The sequence below is a fragment of the Malurus melanocephalus genome, unplaced genomic scaffold (genome assembly GCF_030028575.1).
Source record: "Malurus melanocephalus ecotype Western Australia unplaced genomic scaffold, MMel_1.1 scaffold_31, whole genome shotgun sequence".
In the NCBI taxonomy this organism is placed as follows: Eukaryota; Metazoa; Chordata; class Aves; order Passeriformes; family Maluridae; genus Malurus; species Malurus melanocephalus.
The window spans coordinates 463,397-477,391 of record NW_026623263.1 but is presented as its reverse complement, the minus strand read 5'-3'; the positions used below and the strand labels follow the sequence as shown (position 1 = coordinate 477,391).

The 13,995-nt window shown below is 34.9% G+C and overlaps 1 protein-coding gene across 4 annotated transcripts in view; it reads right to left on the bottom strand.

The window, feature by feature from the left end:
• Positions 1-13,995, bottom strand: part of FCHO2 (FCH and mu domain containing endocytic adaptor 2) — a 76,524-nt gene that overhangs the window by 52,556 nt on the left and 9,973 nt on the right. For all 4 annotated transcript variants that reach the window (XM_057363777.1, XM_057363778.1, XM_057363779.1 and 1 more), the window contains exons 3-8: positions 12,682-12,756; positions 11,209-11,350; positions 10,966-11,118; positions 7,319-7,423; positions 5,276-5,374; positions 4,162-4,258 (exon numbers count right to left, since the gene is read on the bottom strand). In XM_057363777.1, the coding sequence (XP_057219760.1) occupies positions 4,162-4,258; positions 5,276-5,374; positions 7,319-7,423; positions 10,966-11,118; positions 11,209-11,350; positions 12,682-12,756 (671 nt within the window). The remainder of the gene's footprint in view (positions 1-4,161; positions 4,259-5,275; positions 5,375-7,318; positions 7,424-10,965; positions 11,119-11,208; positions 11,351-12,681; positions 12,757-13,995) is intronic.

Here is a 13,995-nt window from a genome sequence, read left to right as displayed (position 1 = left end):
GGCCTAAAAGAATGTGATAAATTCACACCAAACTTTGCACTAGCGCCTTATCATCGCCAACAGACAGCGACATGAAACATTATTCTAATCAAATAATCAACAATTCAGTTGAGTTCACTGAATAAGAAAGCAGTTGAATCAAAGGCTGGGTAAAATTTGGSGGCTAGATGTTTACTAACTTGAAGTTTTAATGCTTCATGGTCTCTGCTAATGGGCAGAGCTCCCAAATGTGTTCCCTCGAAATAGAAAAGGATCATCAGCACACTGAGAAGGATGCCTGGTTTTTCTTTTTTTTTCTGGTATGTGCTAGCTAGTGAAAAGTAGTGATCCTGACATTATAGCAGTCCTAACTCATTAATCTGGAGTAAGAATACTCTAGTATCATCTMCATTATTGACTTAAATAAGCTTTGGAAGGAAAGCAGGTATTTTCTGCCAAACAATAAACTAATTTTCTAAGGAATATGAAGCAACAGCCTGTAACAGACAGAAAATGAAACTGAACAATCAGAAGTGGGAGAGGTTTGATGAACATAGCAGGACCATGTGAGCAACTAAAGCATGTTACAACTGATGATATCAAATCTGCTACTAAACTTAACACCAGGAACATATCATAGAATCCTAGCATGTTTTGGGTCGGATGGACCTTTAAAAGTCTAGCCCAACCCCCACTGCAATGAGCAGAGATCTCTTTGACAACATCAGGTTGCTCAGAGTCCCRTCAAAGCCAGCTATGAATGGTCATGGATAGGAAAATGACCACCTCTCTGGGCTACATGTTCCAGTGTTTCACCACCCTTATAATAAGAAAGGCCTTACTTACATCTAGTCTGAATCTACTCTCTTTTAGTTAAAAAATATTATTCCTTGCCATATTGCYACAGGCCCTCCCTATTTTCTTGTCCCCACCTTTCCTATAAGGTCATTTTAAGTACTGGAAGGCCACAATCAGGTCCTCTTTGGACCATTCTCTTCTCCAGGCTGTTCAACCACAACTCTCTCAGAGCATCCTCATAGAAGAGGTGTTCTGATAAACTTGGTGTCCCTCCTCTGGACACACTGCAACAGTTCCATGTCCTTCCCATGCTGGGACYCCAGAGCTGGATGCAGCCCTGCAGGTGGGGTCTGAGCAGAGCAGAGCAGAGGGGCACAATCCCCTCCCTGGCCCTGCTGCCCACGCTGCTCTGGATGCAGCCCAGACACGTTTGTCTCTCTGGGCTGGGAGTGCTCATGGCTGGGTCATGTCCAGCCTCTCAYCCACCAGCCTCCCCACATCCTTGGCAGGGCTGCTCTGATCTGTCCATCCCCAGCCCGTGTTGGGACTGGGGGCTGCCCYGACCCAGGCAGAGCACCTTATACTTGGTGTTGCTAAATCTCATGAGGATCACATATGGCCCCATTCCTTGACTTCATCCTGGCTCCGCTCGATRTTAGAGGCAGTTTAGGGAACACATTTAATTCTGATCCGAAGCCTTACTGGTCCTGCCAGCTTTACATTTTTCMGTATTTTACACTAAGAGACTTATTTTTCAGTAAGAAGTAGTTTATAAAGCTAACTAGATAAGTTWTTGAGGTAGCAGTGCAAAAAAGGCAATGATAAAGAAGTTCCTGAGTGAATTAAAAAAATCTGTCTAAGCATTCTGTTTGAAAGAAAATCTATTTGTACTATTTGTACTAGAAAAACTTACATTCCRTATCTCCCTGTATGTTATGACTCCAGAGAGAGCCACCAGAGGGAGCCCATATAATCTGGTAGAAAGGATATCACTGTACAAATATATTTCATACACAATGATTTTTTCTGTAAATGGTTTGTAGTTTTCCATAATAAAACAGCCCTCATCAGTACTTCATTTCAGATTCATTCTTACTTTTACAGACATTAATTTAAAAAGTGAACTCCATTGTGAAGAACTGTAACTCTGCTTTGAAGTGTGCTAGAATGTACCAAAATAAACTAAAATACTTAGTTATGCATCACCTTTTCTACCTTTATTTTATCGGAAAGTTCCCACCATCTAACTTACCATAGTAGTCCACAAATAATACAGATGAAAGAAGGCCTACAGAGCCCTGGGGAGTTTTAAACTATTGTCTTCAAACTGATTTAAGACTGGAATCAGAATCAACAGTGACATCCATAAGATATTTTTTCTGCATTTGTTTTGTCCATGAAGTCAGTATCACTTTTTACATTCAATACCTAAATTTTCCTGAGGAGCCATCTCCTTCAGCCTAATTAATAAATACATCCCATAGACTTCCAGCATTTGCTCCATGAATTAAAATACGTTTTTATCATGAAAAGTTCTCAGATGCAAAAAAAAAATGGGGTTTAATCAAGAAACAGCAGTCCTTAACAGTGGATGTTTCCTTTTCATTCTTAGAAGGCTGACATCTCACTTTGYCTTTCAAATTTGTTTAATTGTCAAAGTTTTATGATACTAAGTTAATCAAATGAATATGTTAGATGCAGTAACCGTAATTAACATCATTAGTGGTCTGTGTTGCTAGTCTTTAACATTTCAAAACTTGTTGTGAATWTGTACTCTTTTGTTGCTGAATTTGGCTATGCTTTCTCCCTACACAATGATTGCTTTACAAAGTTGAAACCAATATAATAATTTAACACTGTAAAAGAAAATTCAAGGTGTACTTCCTTCCTTAAAATACTTTGCTTAACTTTCTTAGAATACATTTGAAGAAGCTGACCCTAGAAAGGACAGATGGTATCTGAAGAACTGTAAAGCAGCAAGTAAATACAAAAATCTAAGTTAAATTAAATGAAATGAYGAAGTGAAGTATTACTTTTCTTAAAATGACTGTGTTGCATAGAAAAAACCCACACAAACAGCACGGATGACTTGAAGTGCTCAACTGACATGACAATTCATGATAATGCTCTAGGACACTTCAGCAAAGGCCTTTGTAACCCAGGCAGTAGGATTCTTTAATGCAAGATGGAGATCCCTAGCTATTACATCTTGGTAGTAGCTAATCAAAGAGGTGTCACGTGTCTTCATCCTATTTCAGACCAATTGAACCTGAAACTTTGAAGCTCACACATATCCTTTTTTAATCTTTATGGAAAAATTGAAAAATACACAGGAAACGTGCAAAAATTGTTCCATATGTAATCTTACCTCAGCCCACTTGGGTATCAGCATTAGAGGATCACAGAAAGAATATGAAACAATGGTATGTTAAAAACACCTCACAGACACATTGCAAAATACCTAACAATCGTATTTAACAATTTATTATAAATKTGCATTATCTACTCTGGTATGTACATTCCTGTTCAGGAAAAATTGTCTTTGTGTGCCTCTACTAGAAGACAAAGAYGCTAGCAAGGATTCCCGTGCTGAAGGAAACAGTACTACTAATTCCTGTATTCACACACCTAGTGACTGTATATTCATGCTAATATTAAAGTGACACTATATAGGCACTATTGTGAGAATGCCTTTTCATGCCAGTCCAGGACACGTTCGGCTTTTTGGGCTGTGAGTGCTCAGGGCAGGGTCATGTCCAGCCTCTCACCCAGTAGCACCCAACCAGCAGTACCTTCATGAAGTACTACTCAATTTGTTTCTTATTAAAGTATATTAATATGTTTCTTATTATATTCTTAATATATTAAAATATATTTTATAAAAAATATATTGCATATGAATTAAAATGGCAATTCGTTAAACTGAACAAACTGATGAACTGTTCCAACAGTTCAATAAGCAACTTTATAGACATATACTCTGAATATGTTAAATTTATATGTAATGAAGTTTTGARACATAATTTATGCACAGTCACATAGTTTGTACAAGGAACACAGCAGACAACACATAATTTGTACAAGAAACTACAGCTTCTTGATCAATTTCCCTGACACTCCAGGAAACACTACAGTTTGGTAGTACAGACCTACAAATCACCAAGCTGTATGAATACAAATATTACATGCACATAAAGAATTCTGTGTTATCAATTTCTGTGAATCATTTAATATCAAAGTTAATGAATATTACGAACTTGAACCTGCAAGTACATTAAAAATGCAACACACTAACAAATATGGGTTTGGAATAGAAATCCATTTGAATAGAAATTTCCAATTTTAAAGCTAACATTTCCTATTCTGTAAGTTTTAATCTCTTACCAGGTCTTTCCTTGCCAGTTCCTTTTGACTCAGCAAATTTCTGTATTAAACTCTCAACTGTAGTATTTGTCATGTTATTAATAAACTCTTCATGCACCTTCAAAAAGAAAGAATGCAATTAACTTTAAAAAGAAGTTTTTGCTATAGTTAAGGTTCAAAATACTTCCCTACAAGATTTAGAGAAATCAACAGATATTTTATGCAAGAAATCCCCTCTCTTTGCAATAGTAGTAGCAAATGTGGGTATAATACAGACAAAAAATTAAATAACAGGCCTAGGTTTTACTTCTATTTCTTCCATCTAAACAACTTGTGCATATATCATTTTCTGAATTTGTCAGCAACATGTCCCACTGTAATGTCAGGAAGACAAGCAGTTTTTTAAGCCAGTACCAGTTTAGGGTGTGAACTGTTACTAGTGTATTATCACAACTCCCACCTGGTTGAGTAAAAGCATTACTGCTGTRACATTTTTGGTCTAACAGAGGAACAATATGTTGTTAATACGTTTTTCCAACAAAGCAGAATGTGTATATGCTTTAGAAATAAATAGCATAACCCTTGTGATGATCACTCATTAGGAGAAAACCTCAATACTGAAGTGTACACAAATAAAGTGACACTACAAAAATCGAAAAATTAAGGACTGCTTATTAAGATTATTAATTAAACCAACTTACATCTCAACAAAGGACAGTGTAAAAGCTTCTGCTACTAAAAGACCTTTTGCTCATGAAGTCAAAGAGTATAAAATACTCATGAAACTTTTCAGAGTGATATACTTTCTAGTTCTAATTAAAGAAGCAATACCCCAGTTAGGTGTGAAATGAGTGCTAAATTAATATCCAGGGAGCAGAACTTAGAAATACATTAAAAATTCTTCAAATTGTTTTAATATATTTATTTGAGACAAAATTTATTTACACTTGTTGYGTAAATTCTGTGACACTGAACTTATAAATGCAACAGAAAGCCATGAAAATTTGAGCTTATTTTCAATTTTCATTATTTGAAAGATGTAATTAGCACAAACATAGTAAGAAATATTCCATTTAATAGTTAAGAAAAACATAAAGCATAATCTAAACAAAAAAAATATAGTATAACAAAATACCTCTCCTATTTGTAAATGAATTTCTTTTATGGTATTTGACAATGACTGTATAATCTCCTTCATACGAAGAAGGTGCATTTCTTCTATGTCTTGAAATTTCTGTAAACAAATATAAGCAATCCATCAACATGAAAATATTTCTTAAAACACCAAATCTTATATTTTAATAATGAAACACACTAAAATTAAAAAAAAAAAAGCCAAGAAGTAATTTTTCCCCTCCATATCTTATAATAATAATTGCAATGTTTAAGGAAGTAAGGAGCAGAATTCAGTTATGAAAGAATGCACTTTAGAGAGAAATATATCTTCTAGAACCATTACTGAGCTTTTTAAACTCAATTTTTGAACTTCCACCTAGCCCTTCAAAAAAGTTTCGCCTATTTGTACCAAAAGAAAATATGCTCAGGGGGTGTTCAAGTAAGCCCTCTGTTTTCCATTACTCAAGAGTATAGTTTTTTCATCTAAACCAAAAAATCTTATTTCTGGATCTGTGTTGCACTTCCTTTTAAGAACACTCTCCTCCTTGTAAATGTACACATGCTTTCTCTAGTTAAATCTAGTTAAATTCTTTGCTCCTTTAAATACAATTCATTTGCTTGATCTTTAAACTCATCATACATAATTTTCGCAATTTGTTCAATTTTACCCTGACAGCCATTTTAAAATCACTTTTTAAGTTTTCAATGGCCCCTTCCTGGCCAAAAATCAAAACTGAAAATGTTCTCATCCTCCCCAACAGCCAACCATAACAGCTGAAATCTTGAAATCTTTGTTTATTTCTGTTCTTTCCTAGTTCTCTGCCTATTTCTGTAACTGCCCTTTCAAGTGTATCCAAACTTAGGATAAGTGCTCCACTTAATCCTCTCTCCAATTTGCACAAGGTTCTGTGAAGATCCCCATCTCACACCTGCTGCTCTGATTCACAAATACAATTCGACACAGACAAAACAAATATCTCTAGTTCTTAGACCCTCAATCTTCTGCCATACTTACTGATATACCTCTCAGGGAAGGTTAAAATTAGCTTTTCTCCAGCAGTCTTCCTCTTAATTACATGGTCATGCTCTGTAGCCTATCCTATTACGTTATGTCTTTTACTAGGCATTATAAGACAGACTTAAGCTAAGCCAACTGATTTTGCACTGAAAGAAATGAAAATATTCACACCTTCACTGGTTTTATTTTCAGAACCAATCAGCACTATTTTCAAGTGATATGTACTCTGAATTAAGATAATACTGGGTCTGCTTCACATAGAAATGGGTTTCCATATATTCATGGATGTTATCTTTCCTGTCATATCATATTTTAAGTAGCTGTTTTGCAACCAAACTGTGAATGGAGCTACACTATTATACTTAAAATTAATTCCACACATACATCTTAAATTGGCAGAATGACAGTTCATTTCCAGTATGGGAAGATGTGGAAAGTTTAGAGGTGTCCATTGTAACATTAAGTGAAAATTTAAACCTTAAGTAAAAAGATTGCTACATTTAAGGCACTAAGGATATTTAGACAAATGTGGTTTAAAATGTAGCCAAAAGGTGGCATACGCAATGATACAGAGAACCTGAACACAATCTTTTAAAAATCCCCAGAATCTTAAACAGATGTAATGGCTTTTCACAACCTCAGGTAAATGCAGGGAAGACACTTTAGCAAGCTGTAATTTAAGTGTTTTGATAGAATAATAGTGGAAAGCCATAATGGGTCCCAATATTAWAACTCCTATGAATGAGTTCTGGGTGCCCAGCAATTGAGAGGATTTTTCAAATAATCATAATGCATATACAAGACTTCCAGACGTTCATTTTGGTCTCTTCCCAAAATGTTTTCAAAGCATCTTCCAGAGTGCCAGCATTCCACTGTGTCATTCAAAGACAATGCTATCGAAACATATACATCAGCGTTTGCCTTTCAAACAAATCAGTTTCTGAAGGGACCTGWTTTTTGAAATCTTTGATTCCAGATGGCTCCAAAAATGAAATAGAATACATTGACCTTTTTCAAAGGTAACTCATTTAATGCAACCCTTACCTGTGCCGTTTCTGTCATTTTCAGTTCAAAATCAGATTTAAATGCAGCATACTTCTCCACATACAGTTTATAGGTATCTGTTGCTTTTTTAGATTTGACTGCTGCCTGTAGATCAATAAAAAATGTGTCAAAWGTCACACATACAGTTTTTTAAATTTACTAGTAGAAATTTGGGATGATCGTGAAAAATGATCCAGGGGCACACCAAAACCAACACAGGGAAGTGTCATAAGAAAAATTTCAACAGCAWATATCTCGGATTCAAGCAATTAGAGATTTTACTATACATAAATCACATAAAAATGTAACAAAGCAGGTAACTCAGTTAAATCCCTTCCCCTTACCAACAATGACAAATTTTACAATATACTTATTTTGAAATTAAATTTTTATTGCAGAAGACAAGTCATCAGTCCTTGTCAAATGTGAACAAAAGAATCATATTTGCAAAAAAAAAAAAAAAAAAAAAAAAAAAAAAAAAAAAAAAAAAAAAAAAAAGGGAAAAAAGCAGCGCTGGAATACAGAGCAAACAAGATGGTGATGTTATCTCAGAAATGAAGATACCCAAAACACATGAGTTACATCAATGGATTAATAGCTATTTGGAAGTGAAGTTATTGCAGAACATAGTGATGGTCAGATTTACATAGGTCAGTGTTATTTATAAAAATCCTTTAGGGATTTATACTATTTTTCCATTATTTGTTGCTAATAAACCAAAATGTTCTTTCTGAAAGTTAAGCAAAACACAAAACAAAATACAGGAAAATCTCAAAACTGAATGAAGTGACTGACTGTAAAGAAAAAGTTTTTTCAAAGTTTATAGCATTATATAATTTATAACAACAGATAATCATGAGGAACATGAAGCACTTCAAAGGAATAGGAACCAAAGCTACGATTCTGTTTTACCAGTTACAAAGAAAGCTTTAGCAGATCTTAGCCACATAGTCTTCTAAACCCAGCACAACAAAACAAAACTGAAAATATTTCATGTAATAAGAATATGGATCATTCAGAAAAGCTGTATCAATCCCATCAATTCATTATCCTGAATTTTACTTTGTGATTCTCACTCTTACACATTTACACTGGGGAATCACCCAGAAGCACACAGTCCTTGTTTCCCAACTGCTATTTCCTATGCTGAAAATACAACATGCTCCATGATATCTTACTTCTAAAATTAAGACTGTTGTGCAATAAAATTACAGCAAATTTAATCACTGAAAAGAAAGGAAATGTTAAAAGATGTAAAAAACCATTTTTTTTTGTAAACCATGTGCAAGGGATTTTGACAAAAAAAAAACTCAAACAACATCTTCCATCTCTTATAACGATGAGAATCCCAGTATTAGATGTTGGCATGCAATTTAAAACTAACTAATCAGCAGGACAGACAACAATTATAAAACACATAGACACTGTATGCTTAACTAGCAACCTCTTCTTAAAACAGGATGTTACTATTCTCAGGTGCAGCAATTGCTAGAACCATTTTTACCAGATTTACAGTGTGTGAAAGAATAAGGAGCAGTCCAGTATATTTTGTTAAGTCACTATAAATAGAGAAGTTCATGTGTCAGAGAACAACCGGAAATCATTACACAAGCTAGTTACTTTCAGCTGCAATGAAAATTGCAAGGTCTCAGACACCTCAGAGAAAGTATCTCTCCAAACATCTGGCTTTGTGATAAACCTTTGTATACTGGTGTAGATCCCTTGTTTCCTGATAAAGCAGTTCTTTGGTGACTTTGATAGTAAACAGTTTTCATGTTGCACTGAAAGTAACAAATCTTTTCTCTACCAATGGAAAAATAAATTAATACAATCTTTAGTCAGTCTGTTTATGAAACTGCAAGTGTAAATTTGAACAGAGGCATGACTGAAGAGATGTGACAGTGAYAGTTACCTACTCCCACTGGAAACATTTATGAAGTACTTGCAGAGCATTCAGCTATGACCTAATTGTATCCAAGGAAAATGCATAAAACATGCAAAAAATATTTAAAGATGTAAAAAAATGACCCTCCTCCTATAGTGCTTCCTCTTCCTCCCTTCTCATGTAGGTATCTGTCATGCTGAACATTTTTTGTTTCCAAATGAACAAGGCTAATGCTACATCTTTAGAAGCCTTCCCTCAAGTCAACTTTTCCTRTGGAAATAATGTTTACAAGAATTCAGAAAAATTATACTTTGAATATAGTGGCAAGAAAACATCTGCCAACACATATTTCTGATTCATGTCTAGAATCCAGCATCAACTGTCATTTGAGATGGAAGCTGGGGAAAAGAAGCTAGATTTATGTCAAGATGAAACAATTGAAACACAGACAACAGAATCACATTTGTCATCAGTGAAATGACAATAGCCAACTCTATCTGCTCCATCAAGATAGCAGGACAAAAAGCATAAAGAYGGTTCTACCAAGAACAAAGTCCTACACAGATCAGTTAAATGAAATGAAAATAACCAGTGAAATCAAAATTTAAAACGAGAAGTTTTAGTTAGAAATGTGACCACTTTCCTCTAGAAGTTATACTCCTGAAAACAGGARAAGTTACATTTTTCCCTGCAGGTCAATGACAGGGATCCTGCCCCTCTACGCAGCATATATGGCGTAGTAACTAGTCCCAGGTTGTTCATTGYAAGAGACATGGACAYACTGGAGAGCGTCCAGTAGACGCCCATGAAGGTGATTAAGGGACTAAAGCATCTCTCCCATGAGAAAAGACTGAGACTGCTGGAACTGTTCAGCCTGGAGAAGGGAACCCTTAAAGATAATCTTACCAAGAGATATTAATACCTGAAAGGAGGGTACCCAGAAGACAAAGTCAGGCTCTTTCCAGTGGTGACCAGTGACAGAACCAGAGACACTAGGCACTAACAGAAAACAAAAGGTTCCCTCCGAACCTCAGGAAACATAATTTTCTGTGAAGGTGATTGAGCCCTGGCACAAGTTGTCCAGAGAGAAAATGAAATCTCCATCCCTGAAGATAGTAAAARGCTGTCTAGACAAGGTCTTGAGTAACTGGCTTGAGGCAGCCCTGCATGGGGAGTAGACAGAGCATGGGGAATAGACAGAATAACTTCCAGAGGTCCCTGTSAACCTCAGACATTCACTGATTCTGTGAATGGATCAACACCCGCCCTAAAGCCAAGGACAGCACTAAATACAACTCAAGAGTCTTATCCCTTGATATTGGAACCTTTTAAAACAGCAGTGAAAGCATTAATAACAGGTTTTTCTTTATCAAACAGACTTCAAATACTCATGTACTTATCTACTTYATCTCATTGCAGGGATACCACAATTACTTCTGAGTTCAGCAAAAAGGACATTGAGTATTTACATAAGCAAATGTAAAAAACACAAGAGCTATTAAGACAATTGAGCACAATTTCTCTCAGAGACACAAAAATRCCATTTGATGCAGGTATTTTCAAAGTGAAGAATTAGAACTACAATACATTTAGAACAGATAAGGAAGTGTAAACAAAACTAAGATCACAAGATCATGCACATKATAAAACAGTACACTACTACTTTGAACTACGTTTACCATTTCTGAGCATTCCACTTATTAATACAAGGTGAACATGTAAGACAATCAGTAACACAGTTAAAGTAATGTCGCAGAGCTACCTTTTCAATTTCTCTCTGTGTTGCTCCTTCCTTCTTCAAGCGTTCTTGTTCCATACACTTTGCATTGTAGTTTTCTTTTGATTTTTGCAAGGCTTGAGTGATACTTTGAATACTTTGCACTGCTTCCAAAGTTCCTGAAACGTCTTCTTTAGTCTGCCAAATATCACATGGTTGTCAAAACCAAACCATTTTCATTTTACCATTAACAAGTCACTGGACATACATTAAAATGAAATGAATAACCTTTTTATAAGCTTTGATCTGTTCATCTCCATACTTGTGAACCTCTTTTATTAGTTCTTGTAATCTCCGCACAAGATCCAAGTGACAACTTGCTAGTTTTTCTGTTGAGGTTTTGAAAACATCCCAAACTGGTGCAAATGTTCTAGACAGAGGAAAATAATACTTTATGTTAATCTGGATTTTTTTCTTTCAGATGGCAGCTTTTTTTTTAATAGTGCTAAAGAATAATCAGTAAGTTTTCAGTTCACTTCTCTTCCTAAAAATCAAGCAAATAAAATACTCAAGTGCCATAAATTTTTATTAAATAAGTTCCAAATGTACTTGGCATCCTATCTACTAATTTTTCCATGGTTTGTGTTTTGACTTGTCTTGACTCTAATAAAGTAAAACACAACAAAGTTCATTTAATGCTATCATCAGCACACAATAACGAGATGGTACAGGAACAGCTTAAAATAATTTAACAGTTAGCAAGTATTACTATGCATATACTTGGACAGTATAAACAAATCAGGAATGTCTTGGTCAGTTAAGTTTCTAGTTGTCTTACATCATTGCAGCCACAAGATGGAGAAAAAAATATTGGCGAAGATTGTCTACTRCTAAAAGGGATTTACTGATTAACCAAGATTAACAAAGAGGTGGGATCATTCCTCAGATTCGGATTTCTGAACTGAATGGACTTTATCTATGGATTCCAAAAATGCACTTCTGCCTTGATTTCCTGATTAACACTGCTAAAAAATCAATAGAACCATAGGCTTAAAAAATCTGATGCTCAAAGGTTCTGTAGCAGCTTTTCAGTTTAAAAAGCAGCAACAGCTATTACCAAATTATCCACTGATGAAAGATCCCACATTTCTAGACTACACTACTACAAATTAAAAAAATAAATCTAGCTTCATCTAAGAATTCTGAATTCTAATTGGCCTAATCTTTCTAATGAAAAAACATCCATTAATCATTCTAGTTTTCAAACACATACCCTGTGTATAAAACTTTCATTTAAATATGGAAAAACCTCTACAGCCTCTAAAGCCTCTTTTCTACAGAAAAGCCTCATTCTGAACATCCAGGAGAACAGACAACACTCCAAAACCCAGAAATAATAGAAACAAATAAATTCACTGTCACATTTTCAAGTCATATATTCTCAAAATAATTTCCTTAGACTTGAGGGTATATAACAGTAGTCACTATGTCTGAAAAGAACTCAGCTTTAAACACAAGGAACAGATAGTTTTTYTGTGTTTGGGCTTTGGTATTTTTATTCAGTTTTAAAGAACTGTGCTATTTTTCTCTTTGCCATAGCTGCTGCATGAATTTTTGCATGATTACTAAAGACTGGACAACCATTTTTAAAGCTGGCAAACTTATGCTAACTTTCAACATCATCAWTAAAATTTTCAGAATGAAACTTGATTCTTAGCATGTATACAATCACTTACTTGTCTCTTACGTATGCTTACTTACCCAAGTTGTGTGTAATTGCTTGCTGATTTGGCTAGTTTTGTCATTGACCTGGAATATGTCTCCTCTATTGTAGCCCTGCCAAAGAAAGCCATCAAAAGCATAATCAAATTTTTGAAGATATGAAGACTGAATACGCATTCTAAATGTGCAGAACAGAGCCTTTATCTGAGCTACAAATTATTCAATTGAAATGATTCCTCAAAAGAGAGGAGAGTGTAAGAGAAATCACACTAGCATATTTAAAAATAATCTAAGAACCCTGTGACAGAACATTGCAGGGAACTGAACAAGTAAAACCTAKGAACTCTAGGCTTGAAAAAGCTAATTCCTTCTTCTCTATTAGTTGTTCTCAACTGCCATTAACATTCCTTAGTGACAGGACAAAGCATTGTAACAATCACCTATCTAGCAGTGTCTAAGCAGGAGAGAGTTGCACAGGAACAAAATAAAATGTATTTGTAATGAAAATGTTACAATATACAATGTTTACTGAACAATCTCATTAAACAAAACAGGGTCCTATGTAGTCTTGTTATTGGGGGCAGATTGTTTATTCTTTTGTTTAAGTTCTTCACAAAGTGGTATTTGAGTTTTGAATCTCATAAAATAACATGCAATGGTAAGTATTGTGTTCTACTGCTTATGTTCATTTTTAAAGAAAGTTATCTCAATTTGTGAAAACTTCTTCCCAATACAAAGTGTTATTTTCCTTCACTTAAGCACACAATTTCACTTGTCTTTTAGAGATTCAAAATCCAAGCGTTGGCATAGATTTCCTCCTTAGAGCCTTCTGCAGGGGCAGTTGTCATGGAATCACCTATTAAGCAATGACTCCCTGCAAGTCCTTCCCTGTCTTCCTCACTCTCCTATTATTAAAGACACAGTATTTTAAATTTTTACCCCAAAACCAACATTCATTCACTAAAAGAGTAAAAAATGTAACTGTCTTTTCTTGAAAACCTTGGAGCAATTTCTTTCCAGCTATTAATACCTTTACGCAGGACAAGAGAGAAGAAAAAAAGGAAAAGAATTCATCCTTCTCTCAAGTTATACCACAACTATAACCTGAGACAGAGGTTTTTATTTCTCCTGTMCAGCAACAATTTCCAAGCAAAAAGAATTGTCTTGTGAAAATATGAAAACCAAATAGCAGTATTCACCTGAAACAGAGGAACAGAGTTGCATGTAAAAAAATCTACTGAACTTTCAAAATATATCCAGTTACTTAGAAATCTATTTAAAGAAGATTTAGAGAAGGGGATTAAACTGCCTCATGCAACAAATAAATTTAATTTTAAATACCATGTACTGTAA